At 56.2% G+C, this 11,741-nt stretch overlaps 2 protein-coding genes across 3 annotated transcripts in view; both read left to right on the forward strand.

Moving 5' to 3' along the window:
* Nucleotides 1-6,798, forward strand: part of PRKG1 (protein kinase cGMP-dependent 1) — a 367,092-nt gene extending 360,294 nt beyond the window's left edge. For both annotated transcript variants that reach the window (XM_050976335.1, XM_050976334.1), the window contains exon 18: nt 2,956-6,798. In XM_050976335.1, the coding sequence (XP_050832292.1) occupies nt 2,956-3,054 (99 nt within the window). In that variant the 3' untranslated portion in view covers nt 3,055-6,798. The remainder of the gene's footprint in view (nt 1-2,955) is intronic.
* Nucleotides 6,799-8,587: 1,789 nt separating this feature from the next.
* DKK1 (dickkopf WNT signaling pathway inhibitor 1) lies at nt 8,588-11,510 on the forward strand. Its single transcript, XM_050976356.1, has 4 exons — nt 8,588-8,779; nt 9,450-9,606; nt 9,683-9,793; nt 10,480-11,510. Exons 1-4 carry the CDS (start codon nt 8,588-8,590, stop codon nt 10,728-10,730), a joined length of 711 nt encoding a protein of 236 aa, XP_050832313.1. The 3' UTR covers nt 10,731-11,510.
* The last annotated feature ends 231 nt before the right edge of the window (nt 11,511-11,741 follow it).

An 11,741-nucleotide genomic window follows, 5' to 3' on the forward strand; every position in this document is an offset into this window, starting at 1 on the left:
ATAATGTGCTTTATTTCTTCTGGAGATGCTTGAAAAAGTCACTTCAGGCACATTCCCAGCTAAGCTTGCTCTCCAGGCAGGCTCTTCCCTGGGAAGGCAGTGTGAGGAGGGCACAGCCATGGAGAAATTTGTAGCAGGGGATTGAGGCAGGATCATCCACTCCAGCACATTTTCCTTTCTCTCACCTGCTCCACTTATTTCTGCATCTCCTTTTCCCATTTCCTTGGAGAGCTGCCCCTTCCACCCCTTCTCTCAGCTGTGTTCTCTTCCCTTCTCCTTTATTCTCATCTCCTTTGCAAAGGCAAGTGGGATTTGGATGCCATCTCCCTTTCCTTTCACATTAACCTTCCCTTCTGTGCTGTCTTTTGTGCCTGTGGCCCTCTTTGCCCTGCATCCATGTCCTACATGAAAAGCTGTTGATGTTTAACCGGGAGCGGGCGCGGAGGGACAGCTCCGCTGGTTTTCCTTTGCAGCAAAGCCCTTCCTTTGATGTCTTTGTGAGCTCCCTGCCCTCAAAGCCCCGCTGCAAAGGGAAACCAAACAGGATTAGCTGACAGAAATTACCTCGGCCCCTTCTGTCCTGCAGCCTCCCCTCCTTGTTCCAGCTTAATCCCTCGGGATCACCGGGAGAATGCCATTAATGGGGGTTTAATTGCACCCCATTGCTCCATCCTGCAGCTCCTGCAGCAGGGGCAGGCCCAGCTCCGGGGCTGAATCTGCCATCCCAAAGTTTGCTTAGGGAAAGAGCAGGAGGGTTTCCCATCCCCCCCCTTTTGCCCTGTGGGATGCAGGAGCTGCTGGAGTCAGTGGGGAAAGCAGGACTTGGCAAATCTCTCCCACAACAACTCAGAAATGTTTTAGAGATCAAAGCTGGGTTTGGTTGGGGTTTATTTTTCTCTTAAGCTCCAGCTGTGATCCTGGGATGGTTTGGGTTGGAAGGGACCTTTGAGTTCATCCCCTCCCATCACCTTCCATGGCATCTTCCACTTCCACTATCCCAGGTTGCTCCAAGCCCTGTCCAACCTGGCCTTGGCCTATTTTTAATGCCAATTCATTCATCAGGAGGATCACATTTCAAATCAGGCAATAAAGTCAAGTTTGCCCCTTCACATCCAGCTGCAATTCCTGCTTTAGGAATGCAGGGTGTCCATGTAGCCTGAAAAAAACCCCAGGATGTCTTCCTAACTGGTTTTGGTGGATTTTTAGTTTAGTAGGAGCATTTCTAATGCTGCTCTTACCCCACATAGGAAGGCTGACTGGAATAGATGGGAACATCCTTCCCTCTTCCAGGACAGCTCCAGGCTGGCCCTAATCCTGGTTCACCCCAGCTCATCCTTTCCCTGAGCTCTTGGGAGCAGCAGCTCCTCCAGACCTACTCCTGAGATCCTCTCCAAACCCATGAACTGTGAATTTTGTCACCCCAGAGCTGTCAATCCTACTCCAGCTCGTTTTTTATAAGTTTTTTTGGCAAAGTCTCGACTGCCACTCTGAAAAGGGACCCAAAATACAACTCTGGGAGCAGACATCCATTTTTCCTTCAATCCACCTCTCCTTGTTAGCTGGGAAAGAGCCAGCAGGACCAAACATACAGATCAGTTCCTTTTTCTTTTTTTAAAAAAGGCTTTTCCCAGCTCTTTAACTCTCGTTTCTAGCATGGCTCTGCCAGTGAGGCAATCAAAGAGCTCTGATTTCATGGGATTTTTGTAAAGATCCCAATTTACAACCTGCTGCTAGGACACTGCTGAGCCTTGATACCGCAGCTGGAATCTGTGATTTTACCTCTCCTTAAAAGCTCAGGACTCTGCCAAAGATGAGCTGAGCAAGCAAAGGGTGAAGGAGCCCCAACAAAGTCAACAGATCCAGATAATCCAAAAGAAATTAAGATTTTGTAGGGTGGGGTTTTTGTTCCAAAGTGATTTCCATAATCCTGATTTCCCCCCAGATGTGTTCAGCAGCAGGAAAATGCTGATGCAGTTGGGCAGCACATTAAATGTAGGGCTGGAGTTGGAACTCCTGTCTTTTCCCAAGGCTTGCAGCAGCATCCAACATCAAATGGGAATCTCAGGAGGGTTAACAAAGCCAAGTGGGTTGGGGCACCCCCTGAGATCAATCCATACTGGGAAAAAAAATATTCCTGGGAGGGTGGGCAGGCCCTGGCACAGGGTGCCCAGAGCAGCTGGGGCTGCCCCTGGATCCCTGGCAGTGCCCAAGGCCAGGTTGGACTTTGGGGCTTGGAGCAGCCTGGGACAGTGGAAGGTGTCCCTGCCCATGGCAGGTGGGACTGGATGAGACTTTAAGGTCCCTTCCTACCCCAAACCATTCTGAAATTCTGGGATTTAATGACTGTCAGTTGTCCCCTGGCTCAGGCTCTTCCCAAATGTAATGACTGGAAACAGCAGCAAGTGTTTTCCTGCTCTGGGTAAAACTCAAAGTATTAAATTTCTAGTAAGACTCTCATTGCTTTGGGCTGGAGAGTTGCTGGTTTCCTCTTAAAAGGTTTATTTTTTTAAATTGTCTTGACTTTATCAAGTCCTCACTGTAAGAAAGTTTCCTTTGCTGTCACAAAGCAGGAAAACCATAAATTCTATAGCCAGGGTAGGTTTCAAATGTCATTTGATTTCCGAAAAAGAAATGGGCTTGACCTTCATCCTGGGAAGATGAGTTTCTCTGGAAGGATCCCAAGGCTGAGCAATGTCAGGAAACTTCAAGGCAGCAGGGCTCAGCTCAGCCTCCTGGAGCCATGGATGGGAAATCCTGGGCTCTTTCCCCAAGCCTGTTGGGATAACCTTGTGGGAACGGGTAGGAAAACTCAGAAGAGTAGGGGAGCTGGGGGAAATCCCCCAGCAAAAAGCTGTGCATGCAGCACTTCCCTGCCTTGCTGGGGATTCTCTGGGATGAAGAGGGAATGCCAGCCCTGGGATGAACACCCCCTTCTTGTCGCTCTTCCCCCCGCAGGTCGCGTCTCCCACGGACACGAGCAACTTCGACAGCTTCCCAGAGGACAGTGACGAGCCACCCCCTGACGACAACTCAGGATGGGACATAGATTTTTAATGTTATTTCTCTTACCTGCTTCTGCCTTGCTGAGGACAGCTTTTCCTGGGACGTGGCTGCCAGCGGAACAGGAAGACCAGAATCGGGGAGGATTCGTGCTCGGGGTCACCACGATGCCTTGATTGATGCTGCTCCAGTAACTCCAGTGGCATTAGGACTTCTTGCTTAGTGACAATAGTGCTCTCCATGTTTTCTGTTGGAACGTGACCTGGCTTGGGCATGGTGGTCCTGACACAGAGCCTTGCTCCGGCACAGAACTCCTCTTCTGTGGCCACAGAGATCCTGGCACACTCTTGATTAGCAGAGTGAGAGATCCGTAGAGTAAGAGGCACTTAATTCCAGCTGCTTTTTCCGTAGGATCAGTAGTAACTTATGAAGTGCTGCAGCTACTCCAGTGCAGGATTTGGGCTATTCCCACCCTCTGAGCTCCACAGGGCAGCGCTGGAGCCCAGGAGGAGCACGGGCAAAGCACTCCTGTCAGAGCAGTGGGGAATGTGTCCTTTTCCTTCCCTAGCAGTATTCCTGACGAGACTGAATGTTCCCTTTCCTCTTTGTTTTGGAAACATTTTGGCTCAGCCTGGTCACAACCAAAAGCACAACTGGCTGCTGCAGATGCTGTCAAGGCAGAGGTTGGGTCGCTTCCCTCACGTGGCAGCACCACCTTTGGGCTTCAGTTCTCCTTTCCCTTGGTACCAACACATGCATGGAAAGAGAAAACCATGGAATGAATCCATTGTACATCCACCCATCTGTTCTACATCTATTGATCCGTTGTCCATCCACTGATCCATGTCACATCTATTGATCCATTTCACAGTGCTCCAATCACGGTCCTGAGTAAAGCAACAGCAGCCCACCACTCTGGTTAGGTACAGAATTAAGGATAATTGGGATCTTTTTGGGCTCAAAGGGAAAATCATGAGACCTGTGGTGTCCTCTCGAGGTGCTACATCCATCCCTCACCTGGGAAGAAGCCTGTCCCTGACCCTTCCTGTCAGGAATATGTAGCAGAGGCTCCGTTCTCCCTTCTGGTGATTCCATGTCTCCATGTCTGCTTCTCTTCCATGTTTAAAGAATCTCATTAAAATAGAAATCCTGGCTCTGATGGAACACTGCCAGCAATCCTGATGCCTCTCCAGGCTAAGGAGCTGCACAGGAAAGTCAGTGGGATTCAATGGGAAGTGGGTATTGGAAGATCCCTGTGAGGTCTCCAGCGTGCCAGGTCCACGTGACTGTGTTTAACACAGGGGTGGCCAAATCCATTTGGAAAAAAGAACCAGGGAAAACAATATGATCAGGATATGCTTTTCCCTCACTTTTCCTTTGCTTGAATTCCCTTTTCTGGTTTGTAGGATGCAGCAGAGGGATCCTATCCTGGGTGCCCATTTGTTGCATACACACAGGACTGAAAGTTTATCCCGTTATCCAACAGGAAATTTGGGTCTCTCTGAGAGACCTGGCCCCAAAAGGAATCACAGAATCATGGAATGATGGAATGGTTTGGGTTGGAAGGGACCTTAAGGGTCCTCTCATTCCAGCCCCTTTTAATCTCAGCTACCAAGAGCTGACCGTGGAAAGATCAGGTCTTGCTGACAAGGACTTTTCCCACATGTTACATGGAAAAGGTTTGTTTGAGCAGTAAAAAATTCCTTCCCTGATGCTAAGTCCCAACTCTTTTGCATGTTTTTCATTAAAGGATGTGATCAAAAGGGTATTTTGGCAGCGTGGGCCGTGTGACACCTTTGAAAGCAGTCTGTGGCCCTGGAATTCCCTCAGTTTCCCAAAGGGTGAGGCCACACCTCTGGCACAGTCACTTCTGCTGTTCTTTAACCATTAAAAACTTCGTTTGCCTTCAAACTCACAGGGAAAAGGCAGCACCTGCTGGCTTTTCCACCTTTCTCCAAGGGATGGACAGCACTGAGAGCCAAGGCTGAGCACGAGGGCTAAAACATTCACCAGGCATCTTAAATAGGCCTAATAGCCAAATGCTTCCCTCCCATCCCCCTGGACCTTCACTCCATGGGGACAGCTTCCTGTAGGAGTTTGTCCCAGGATGGTGACACCTGATGCAGCTGGCAGGCGAGGAGGACAAAGCACCACAAGGATTTGGGGATCAGCCTGAAAACATGACAGGAAGGAGGGTCTGGAATGGGCTGAGCAGTTGGGTTTCTTTTTCCTGTCCCTTTTTTTCCTTGTGCCAGGCATGGGAATTGTCACCTGCAGCGTGCACTGTGCTGAATCTGAGTTTATTTTGATATCAAACACCTCACTCGACTCCCATGGCCTCTCCTGAGCATTAACACTTTGCATATGTATATGATAAGCCTTCAGTTATAATAATATATTTAAGTTGCTTTATATATATCTCTATATATCCACAACAAGGGATTGCCTCTGTGTTTCCACCTCCTGTCCTTAGTTGTTTGTCTCCTTTCCTGATCTATGGGACGACAGCGTTTTTTAGGGAAGGGGGAATTGGCTCCCATGTTTCCAGAGGGGGCTTTGATTGGTGTTGTGGCTTCTCCTGGAGCTGCACTGCCCACAGCAAACTCTTCTTCAACAACAGGACCACGAGCAGATATTTCTGTAAATAGGTATTTTCGTGTCGATGTTTTGTGGGTCACACAGGACTTTCTGTTCTTTTCCAGTTCCATGACATTATTCCTTCATTTCCTTATTTGTAATGTAATGTCTTTAGGTCGAGGTAGACTTGAATTAATGTCATATTTGTCAGTATGATTAAACTTTCCGTCAGCTGTCCTGTTCACCCACCCGTCCCATAGTTCTAGAACGTCACTGGCTATCTGGCATTGTTGCAAGTGCCTTAAATCCATGGCATCTTATTGAGAAAAAAAAAAAAAAAAAAGAGACAAATTTGGTGTTATGCTGCATGACAAAAGACAAACACACCTCAAACCGTCGTCCTTTCTTAGCTTGCTGCGTTTTACAGTTCTTTCTGCTACCGATTTCTAAGCCTTTATTATCTGATCTCGATGAATTCCAGAAATGATGACGTCGTTCTCTGATTTCTGTTCAATGTACCAGAGCTGTGTATCTGTTAATGAGATACAGAGTCATTTCTGTGAAATGTATAAATGTGATGTGCGGGTCAAATTAATCTCTGACATCCTAGCAGTCCGTAGACAGGTATTCCTGTTTTGCTAAGCTCTGCAGATCCCACCCATCCGTGCTGTCCCACACAGCCCCCCCTGGGGAATCTCCCACCTGGGAAAAATCCACCCTGCTGGTGTTTTCCTGACCCGAAACCCCGGTGCAAAGATGAGGCTCGTTTGCACCACTCAACCAAACAGGATCTGTGCTTTTCCCTGCCCCTTTCCCTGCATCCACGGGGATGAGCCCTGGAAACTCCTCCTGCCTCCCCAGCCCTGACACTGAGACTTGGGCGCTTTTAGGGCTTTCTCAGAAAAAGGGGAAATTCCCATTTGGAGTTGCCTCTCACCCCTGAGTCCCCATTTATGCTTGTTTTACCCCAGCCCTTTGTTTTATACTCTGATTTTCTCTCCTTCCATGGCAGAGGTTTTGTTTGTCGGGCCGATGTCGGTCACGCCCCGGCCATCGGCCGCTTGCACTCTTTGGATGTTGACTGAGGAACTTTGGGTTTTTGGGTTTTTTTTCATAAACTTCCATGGCTTTTGTTTCGCTCAGTACTCCCCCCTGCAGCTGTAATTGCCGAGTGCCTGTTGTATACTTTATAGAGTTGAAATAAAAATAATTACTTTTGAACAGCTGTCAGTGGGTTTCTTCCAGTACAGGAGCTGAGTTTGGGAGAGATCTTGTGGGTGATGCTGAAATCTGGGGTTACAGGGGTTCTGCTCCCAGAACTGGGTGCCCAGAGAAGCTGTGACTGGATCCCTGGAGGTGCCCAAGGCCAGGTTAGACAGGGCTTGGAGCAGCCTGGGACAGTGGAAGGTGTCCCTGCCCATGGCAGGCGTGGCACTGGATGGGCTTTGAGGTCCCTTCCAACTCAAAATCATTCTGTGAGTTGATGATGACACAGAGGTGAGCAAAAGCTGGGAGAAAGGAGCAACAAAAAATCCTCTCAGGAGGGAAATAAATGTGGTAACAGCCCAAGGAGGAGCTGGCAATCGTCACCTATCTCCTCGCGGGATGCAGCAATCGCAGGTCGAAGTTAATAATGCAATAAAAACCCCAGGGTGACGTGGCCCTCACCTGAAACTGCCAGGGGAACACCGAGATTTCGGGGCGAGGCGTGGCGCTCCTTATTCCAGGCTAAAAATAGGGACGGCAGGAGGGGTGGCCGGGCTGTGCCGGGGATGTCGCCCGGCCGTGACTCAGCCGCTGCTGACGGCACCTGCCCGCCGTGCTCCCGAAACCTTCCCAGGCAATTATTAGCCCGGCTTGAGCCATTCGGGGCTGGAACAGCTGATAGTGGATACCGGGATAGCGATACCGGGGTGGGGGGTGTGTGTTCATTGCGGGAATTGTGGCGTCCGGGATCCCCCACCCCGGCGATTTTGGGGGCGCTGCTCCGGCTCTTCGTATTCTCATTTAAACAAGCAGAGGAAAGAAATAAACGGGAGCACGGGCCCTCCGCCGGAAAAAGCCGGGTTAATTAACGGGGGTTAATTAACGAGAGTTAATTACCGGAGCGGGGAGTGGAGGCGCGATGTCCCGGCGGGACCGCCAGGGGGCGCCCTGGGGCCGCTCTGCCCCTATGGGGGGAATGGGGTGGGGGGGGAATGGAGGGAATGGGGAGGGAAAAAATGGGAATTGGGGCGGGGGGGGGGAATTGGGAAAGGAGGGGGGGGCGACGCCTTTGATCTCCCCGCATCAAAGGGCCCGGAGCTCCCCCCCACCGACGCTGCCCCCCGCCCCGGCTGGGGTCAGAGGAGTAGGGGGAGGACAGCGAGAGTCCCGTCGTGTGTCCCCCCACCGTGTCCCCGCACACCGCCCGGCGCAGGGGGATGCGGAGCAGCCCCTCTCCTTTCCTGCAAGGCTGCGCTGGCGCCAGGAAGGACGCGGGGGAGGCGGCGGGGGGGGAGACTTAGAGGAGACCAAAGGACCGACTCTGCCATCGGGGGAGGGCGGGGGGGCTCTGTGCACCCACAGCGGCTCCCACCCACTATGGGGGCTTGCACAAGGGGGAGTGTCCCCCCCGTCCCTCTTCCCGGTCCCCTCCGTCGGGCGCGCCCGGCTGGAGACAGCGGCGGCGTCGGGGAGTACGGAGCATCTGGCCGGGAACCGGGGCGGGGGATGCCGGGGGGGGGAATGCTGGGGGGGGGGGGGGGGTTTGCCCTCGCCCTTGCGAAACCCCCTCCCGACCAATGTAGGAGCCCTCGGGGCGGGGTGGAGGCGGTTTTGGGGGCTCATGGGCACAGCCCCCCCCGGGAACGCTTTGAAATCGCAGCCGGCGGGCCCCCCGCCCCGAGGGGGCGGGCAGGAGGCAGCCCGGGGGTATAAAGGCGGCGGAGGAGCGCAGGAGCCGCTGCTCGCGGCTCGGTGCTGCTGCTCGGGGACTCTGCGGGCACGGGAGGGCACGGGAGGCACCAGGATGCGGGGGCTGGTGGCGCTGCTGGCGGCGCTGAGCTGCGCGGCCCCGGCGGGGCGGGCGGCGGCTCCCGGGGGTGCCCTCAGCTCCAACGCCATCAAGGGACCCCCCCCGGGCGGGGCGGCAGAGACCAGCGCCGCCCCCGCACCCCCTTTCGACGGCAGCAATAAGGCCCCGCCGGCCGCCACCCGACAGGTAGGAGAGAGCATGGATGGAGCTCTGCCATCCATGGGACTGCCGGGATGGAGGGGGACATACTCTGGGAATGGAGCGGCGGGACACCGGGGATGGATGGGGACACACACCGGGGGATGGAGAGGCGGGACACCGGGAGTGGAGGGGGACACACACCGGGAGTGGAGGGGGATACACACCGGGGGATGGAGGGGAACAGACACCGGGAGATGGATGGGGACCCGTCGGGGATGGAGTTGAGGGACACATTTGGGATGAAGGGGGACACGCCGGGGATGAGGACACCCACACCGGGAGATGGGGTAGGGGACACAAGCGATGGAGGGGACACCGGGGGTGGAAGGGATAGAAGAGGGGGGACGCAGCGCGATTGGATGGAGGGGCTGCCAGGGCATGGAGGGACACTCCGGGGATGGAGAGGAGGACACCGGCGACGGGGGACAGGGACGCACCGGGTGTTGGGGACACAGACACACCGGATGAAGTGGGGACACCTCGGGGATGAAGGGGACACCAGGGACGGGGGTGGAGGCGGGCAGCGACCCACGGGGGATGGATGGAGCGGTCGTGCCGAGGATCGGAGAGGGAACACAGCGGCGATGAAGAGGGGGGACACTCGGGGATGGCAGCACCGGCCCCGCTGATCCCCCGCCTCCTCTGTGTCCCGCAGCCTTTTCCGTGCGCCGAGGACGAGGACTGCGGCCCCGAGGAGTTCTGTGGGGGCGCGGCCCGCGGCGGGGGGGCCCCGCTGTGCCTCGGCTGCCGGCGGCGCCGCAAGCGCTGCCTGCGCGATGCCATGTGCTGCCCCGGCATGACCTGCAGCAACGGTGAGGGCAGGGCACACCTGGGGCTGGGGAGGGGCCGGGGTGCCACGCGTGGCTGACAGCCCCGCTGTTCCCGTAGGGCTCTGCACGCCCCTGGAGCCGCCGCACGGAGCGGCCGAGCTGGACGAGACGGGCACCGAGGCGCTGCCCCGACGGACGCCCGCTCCCGCCTGGATCCCCACTGCCAAAGGTGAGGCGAACCGGCTGCTGTCACCCCGCTGTCCCGCCTGAAGCCCTTCCCTGCTGTCCCCTGGGCACCAATGCGTGTTGTCCCCTTGCCCGGAGATCTGTCCGGGATGCCCATGCTTCCCTGCTCTTCCCCGTGGGATCACTCGGGATGCCCATCCTGCATCTCTGTCCCCCGTGGGATCACTCGGGATGCCCATCCTGCATCTCTGTCCCCCGTGGGATCACTCGGGATGCCCATCCTGCATCTCTGTCCCCCGTGAGATCACTCGGGATGCCCATCCTGCATCTCTGTCCCCCGTGGGATCACTCGGGATGCCCACTCTGTCTCGGTGTCCCGCACGGGATCAGTCCAGGACGCCCTTTCTGCTCCAGCGTCCCCCATGGGGTCGCTCCGGGATGCTTCCCTTTCCCTGCTGTCCTCTGTGGGATCGCTCCGGGATGTCCCTTGCCCCAGTGACCCCAGAAGGCAAACCCAGGATGCCCATCCTTCCCTGCTGCCCCCTGTGGGACCACTCCTGGATGCCTCCCTTCCCTCCTGCACCATGTGGGATCACTCCGGGATGCCCCCAGCCCCACTATCTCTAGAAGCCAAACCCGGGATGCCCACCCTGCCCGTGGGACGGCTCGGGATGTCCCCCCGGTGTCCCCCTCCGCCCGGCTGAGCATCCCCCCGCTGTCCCCACGCAGGAGAGGAGGGCGACTTCTGCCTGCGCTCGTCGGACTGCGCGGCCGGGCTGTGCTGCGCCCGCCACTTCTGGTCCAAGATCTGCAAGCCGGTGCTGCGGGAGGGCCAGGTGTGCACCAGGCACCGGCGGAAAGGCTCGCACGGCCTGGAGATCTTCCAGCGCTGCCAGTGCGCCGAGGGGCTGGCGTGCCGCCTGCAGCGAGAGCACGGCCCCGCCGACGCGTCCCGCCTGCACACGTGCCAGCGGCACTGAGCGACGCGCGGACACACGGACAGACGGACGCGTGCCGGCGGCACCGAGCCACACACGGGCAGACGGACGGACGCGTGCCGGCGGCACTGAGCGACACACGGACGCGGGCGGGACAGACGGACGCGTCCCCGTCCCGCCTGCGCGCGTGCCGGCGGGGGCTAAGCGACGCACGGACGGGACAGACGGACGCAGGAGTGCCGGCGGGCACTGAGCGACACACGGACGGGACAGACGGACGCGACAGACTCCGGCCCCGCCGGAGCGAAGGTTGTTTCTCAAGGGAACTTCTCCTCAGCGACTTCTTGCAGTACGTTACTGTGTTGTGAATACTCGAGCTGGCACTTAGCTGTACATAGCGCCGGGGGTTTTAATGACTGACTTTTAATGGCTTTTAATGAGTTTTTTTATTTGGTGTTGTCTCTGAGGGCGCTGCCCGGCGCTCTCCGAGCCGTGACTGTGACTTTGTACACACTGGGTTCTTCCGTTCTGGCTCGAAGGGATGCCACCGAGGGCGTGCGAGCGAATAAACTCTTTAAATTCACCCCGCGCTGCCTCCAGGTCCCTGCCCGGGGGAGGAGAGATGGGGGCGGGGGGTTCATCCCCAGCATCCCATGGGAACGGGATGGGTTGGAGCTGTTCATCCAGCCGCTTTTTAGGAATTCCCTGGTCGCCACCGATGCCGTCTGGCCGCCAAACCGAGGAGAGGGAGCGCGCTTGGGGCTCTGGGAAGGGCACCTGGCAGCAGAATCCCGCTCCCTGGTTTTGGGAGGGAGGAGGGAATGAGGGACCACCGGAGGGGCTGGGCTGGACCAACCGCGGGTGCTGCCGATCTCGACCTTGCTCCATGCACAATAAAGTTTTATTTTTTCCCTTCATTTTGTGGCTTGTTCCTGCGGCTCTTCAGCCTTTTGGGATGGCTGGGAGGGAGGGAAAGCTGCGAGCACACGTTTTTCCCCCGCCCCTGTTTCAGGCGGTTGGGGGTGGGGAACGTGGGGCTGCCGGGCTGCAGGT

This window comes from Serinus canaria, chromosome 6 (assembly GCF_022539315.1).
Source record: "Serinus canaria isolate serCan28SL12 chromosome 6, serCan2020, whole genome shotgun sequence".
Classification (NCBI taxonomy): domain Eukaryota; kingdom Metazoa; phylum Chordata; class Aves; order Passeriformes; family Fringillidae; genus Serinus; species Serinus canaria.

Bases quoted from the DNA above. Each gene is read 5' to 3' on its own strand.
- DKK1 (XM_050976356.1), top strand. From the start codon at position 8,588: ATGCGGGGGCTGGTGGCGCTGCTGGCGGCGCTGAGCTGCGCGGCCCCG. The intron at 8,780-9,449 runs GTAGGAGAGAGC...TGTGTCCCGCAG, and splicing joins CGCCGGCCGCCACCCGACAG to CCTTTTCCGTGCGCCGAGGA. The intron at 9,607-9,682 runs GTGAGGGCAGGG...CTGTTCCCGTAG, and splicing joins CGGCATGACCTGCAGCAACG to GGCTCTGCACGCCCCTGGAG.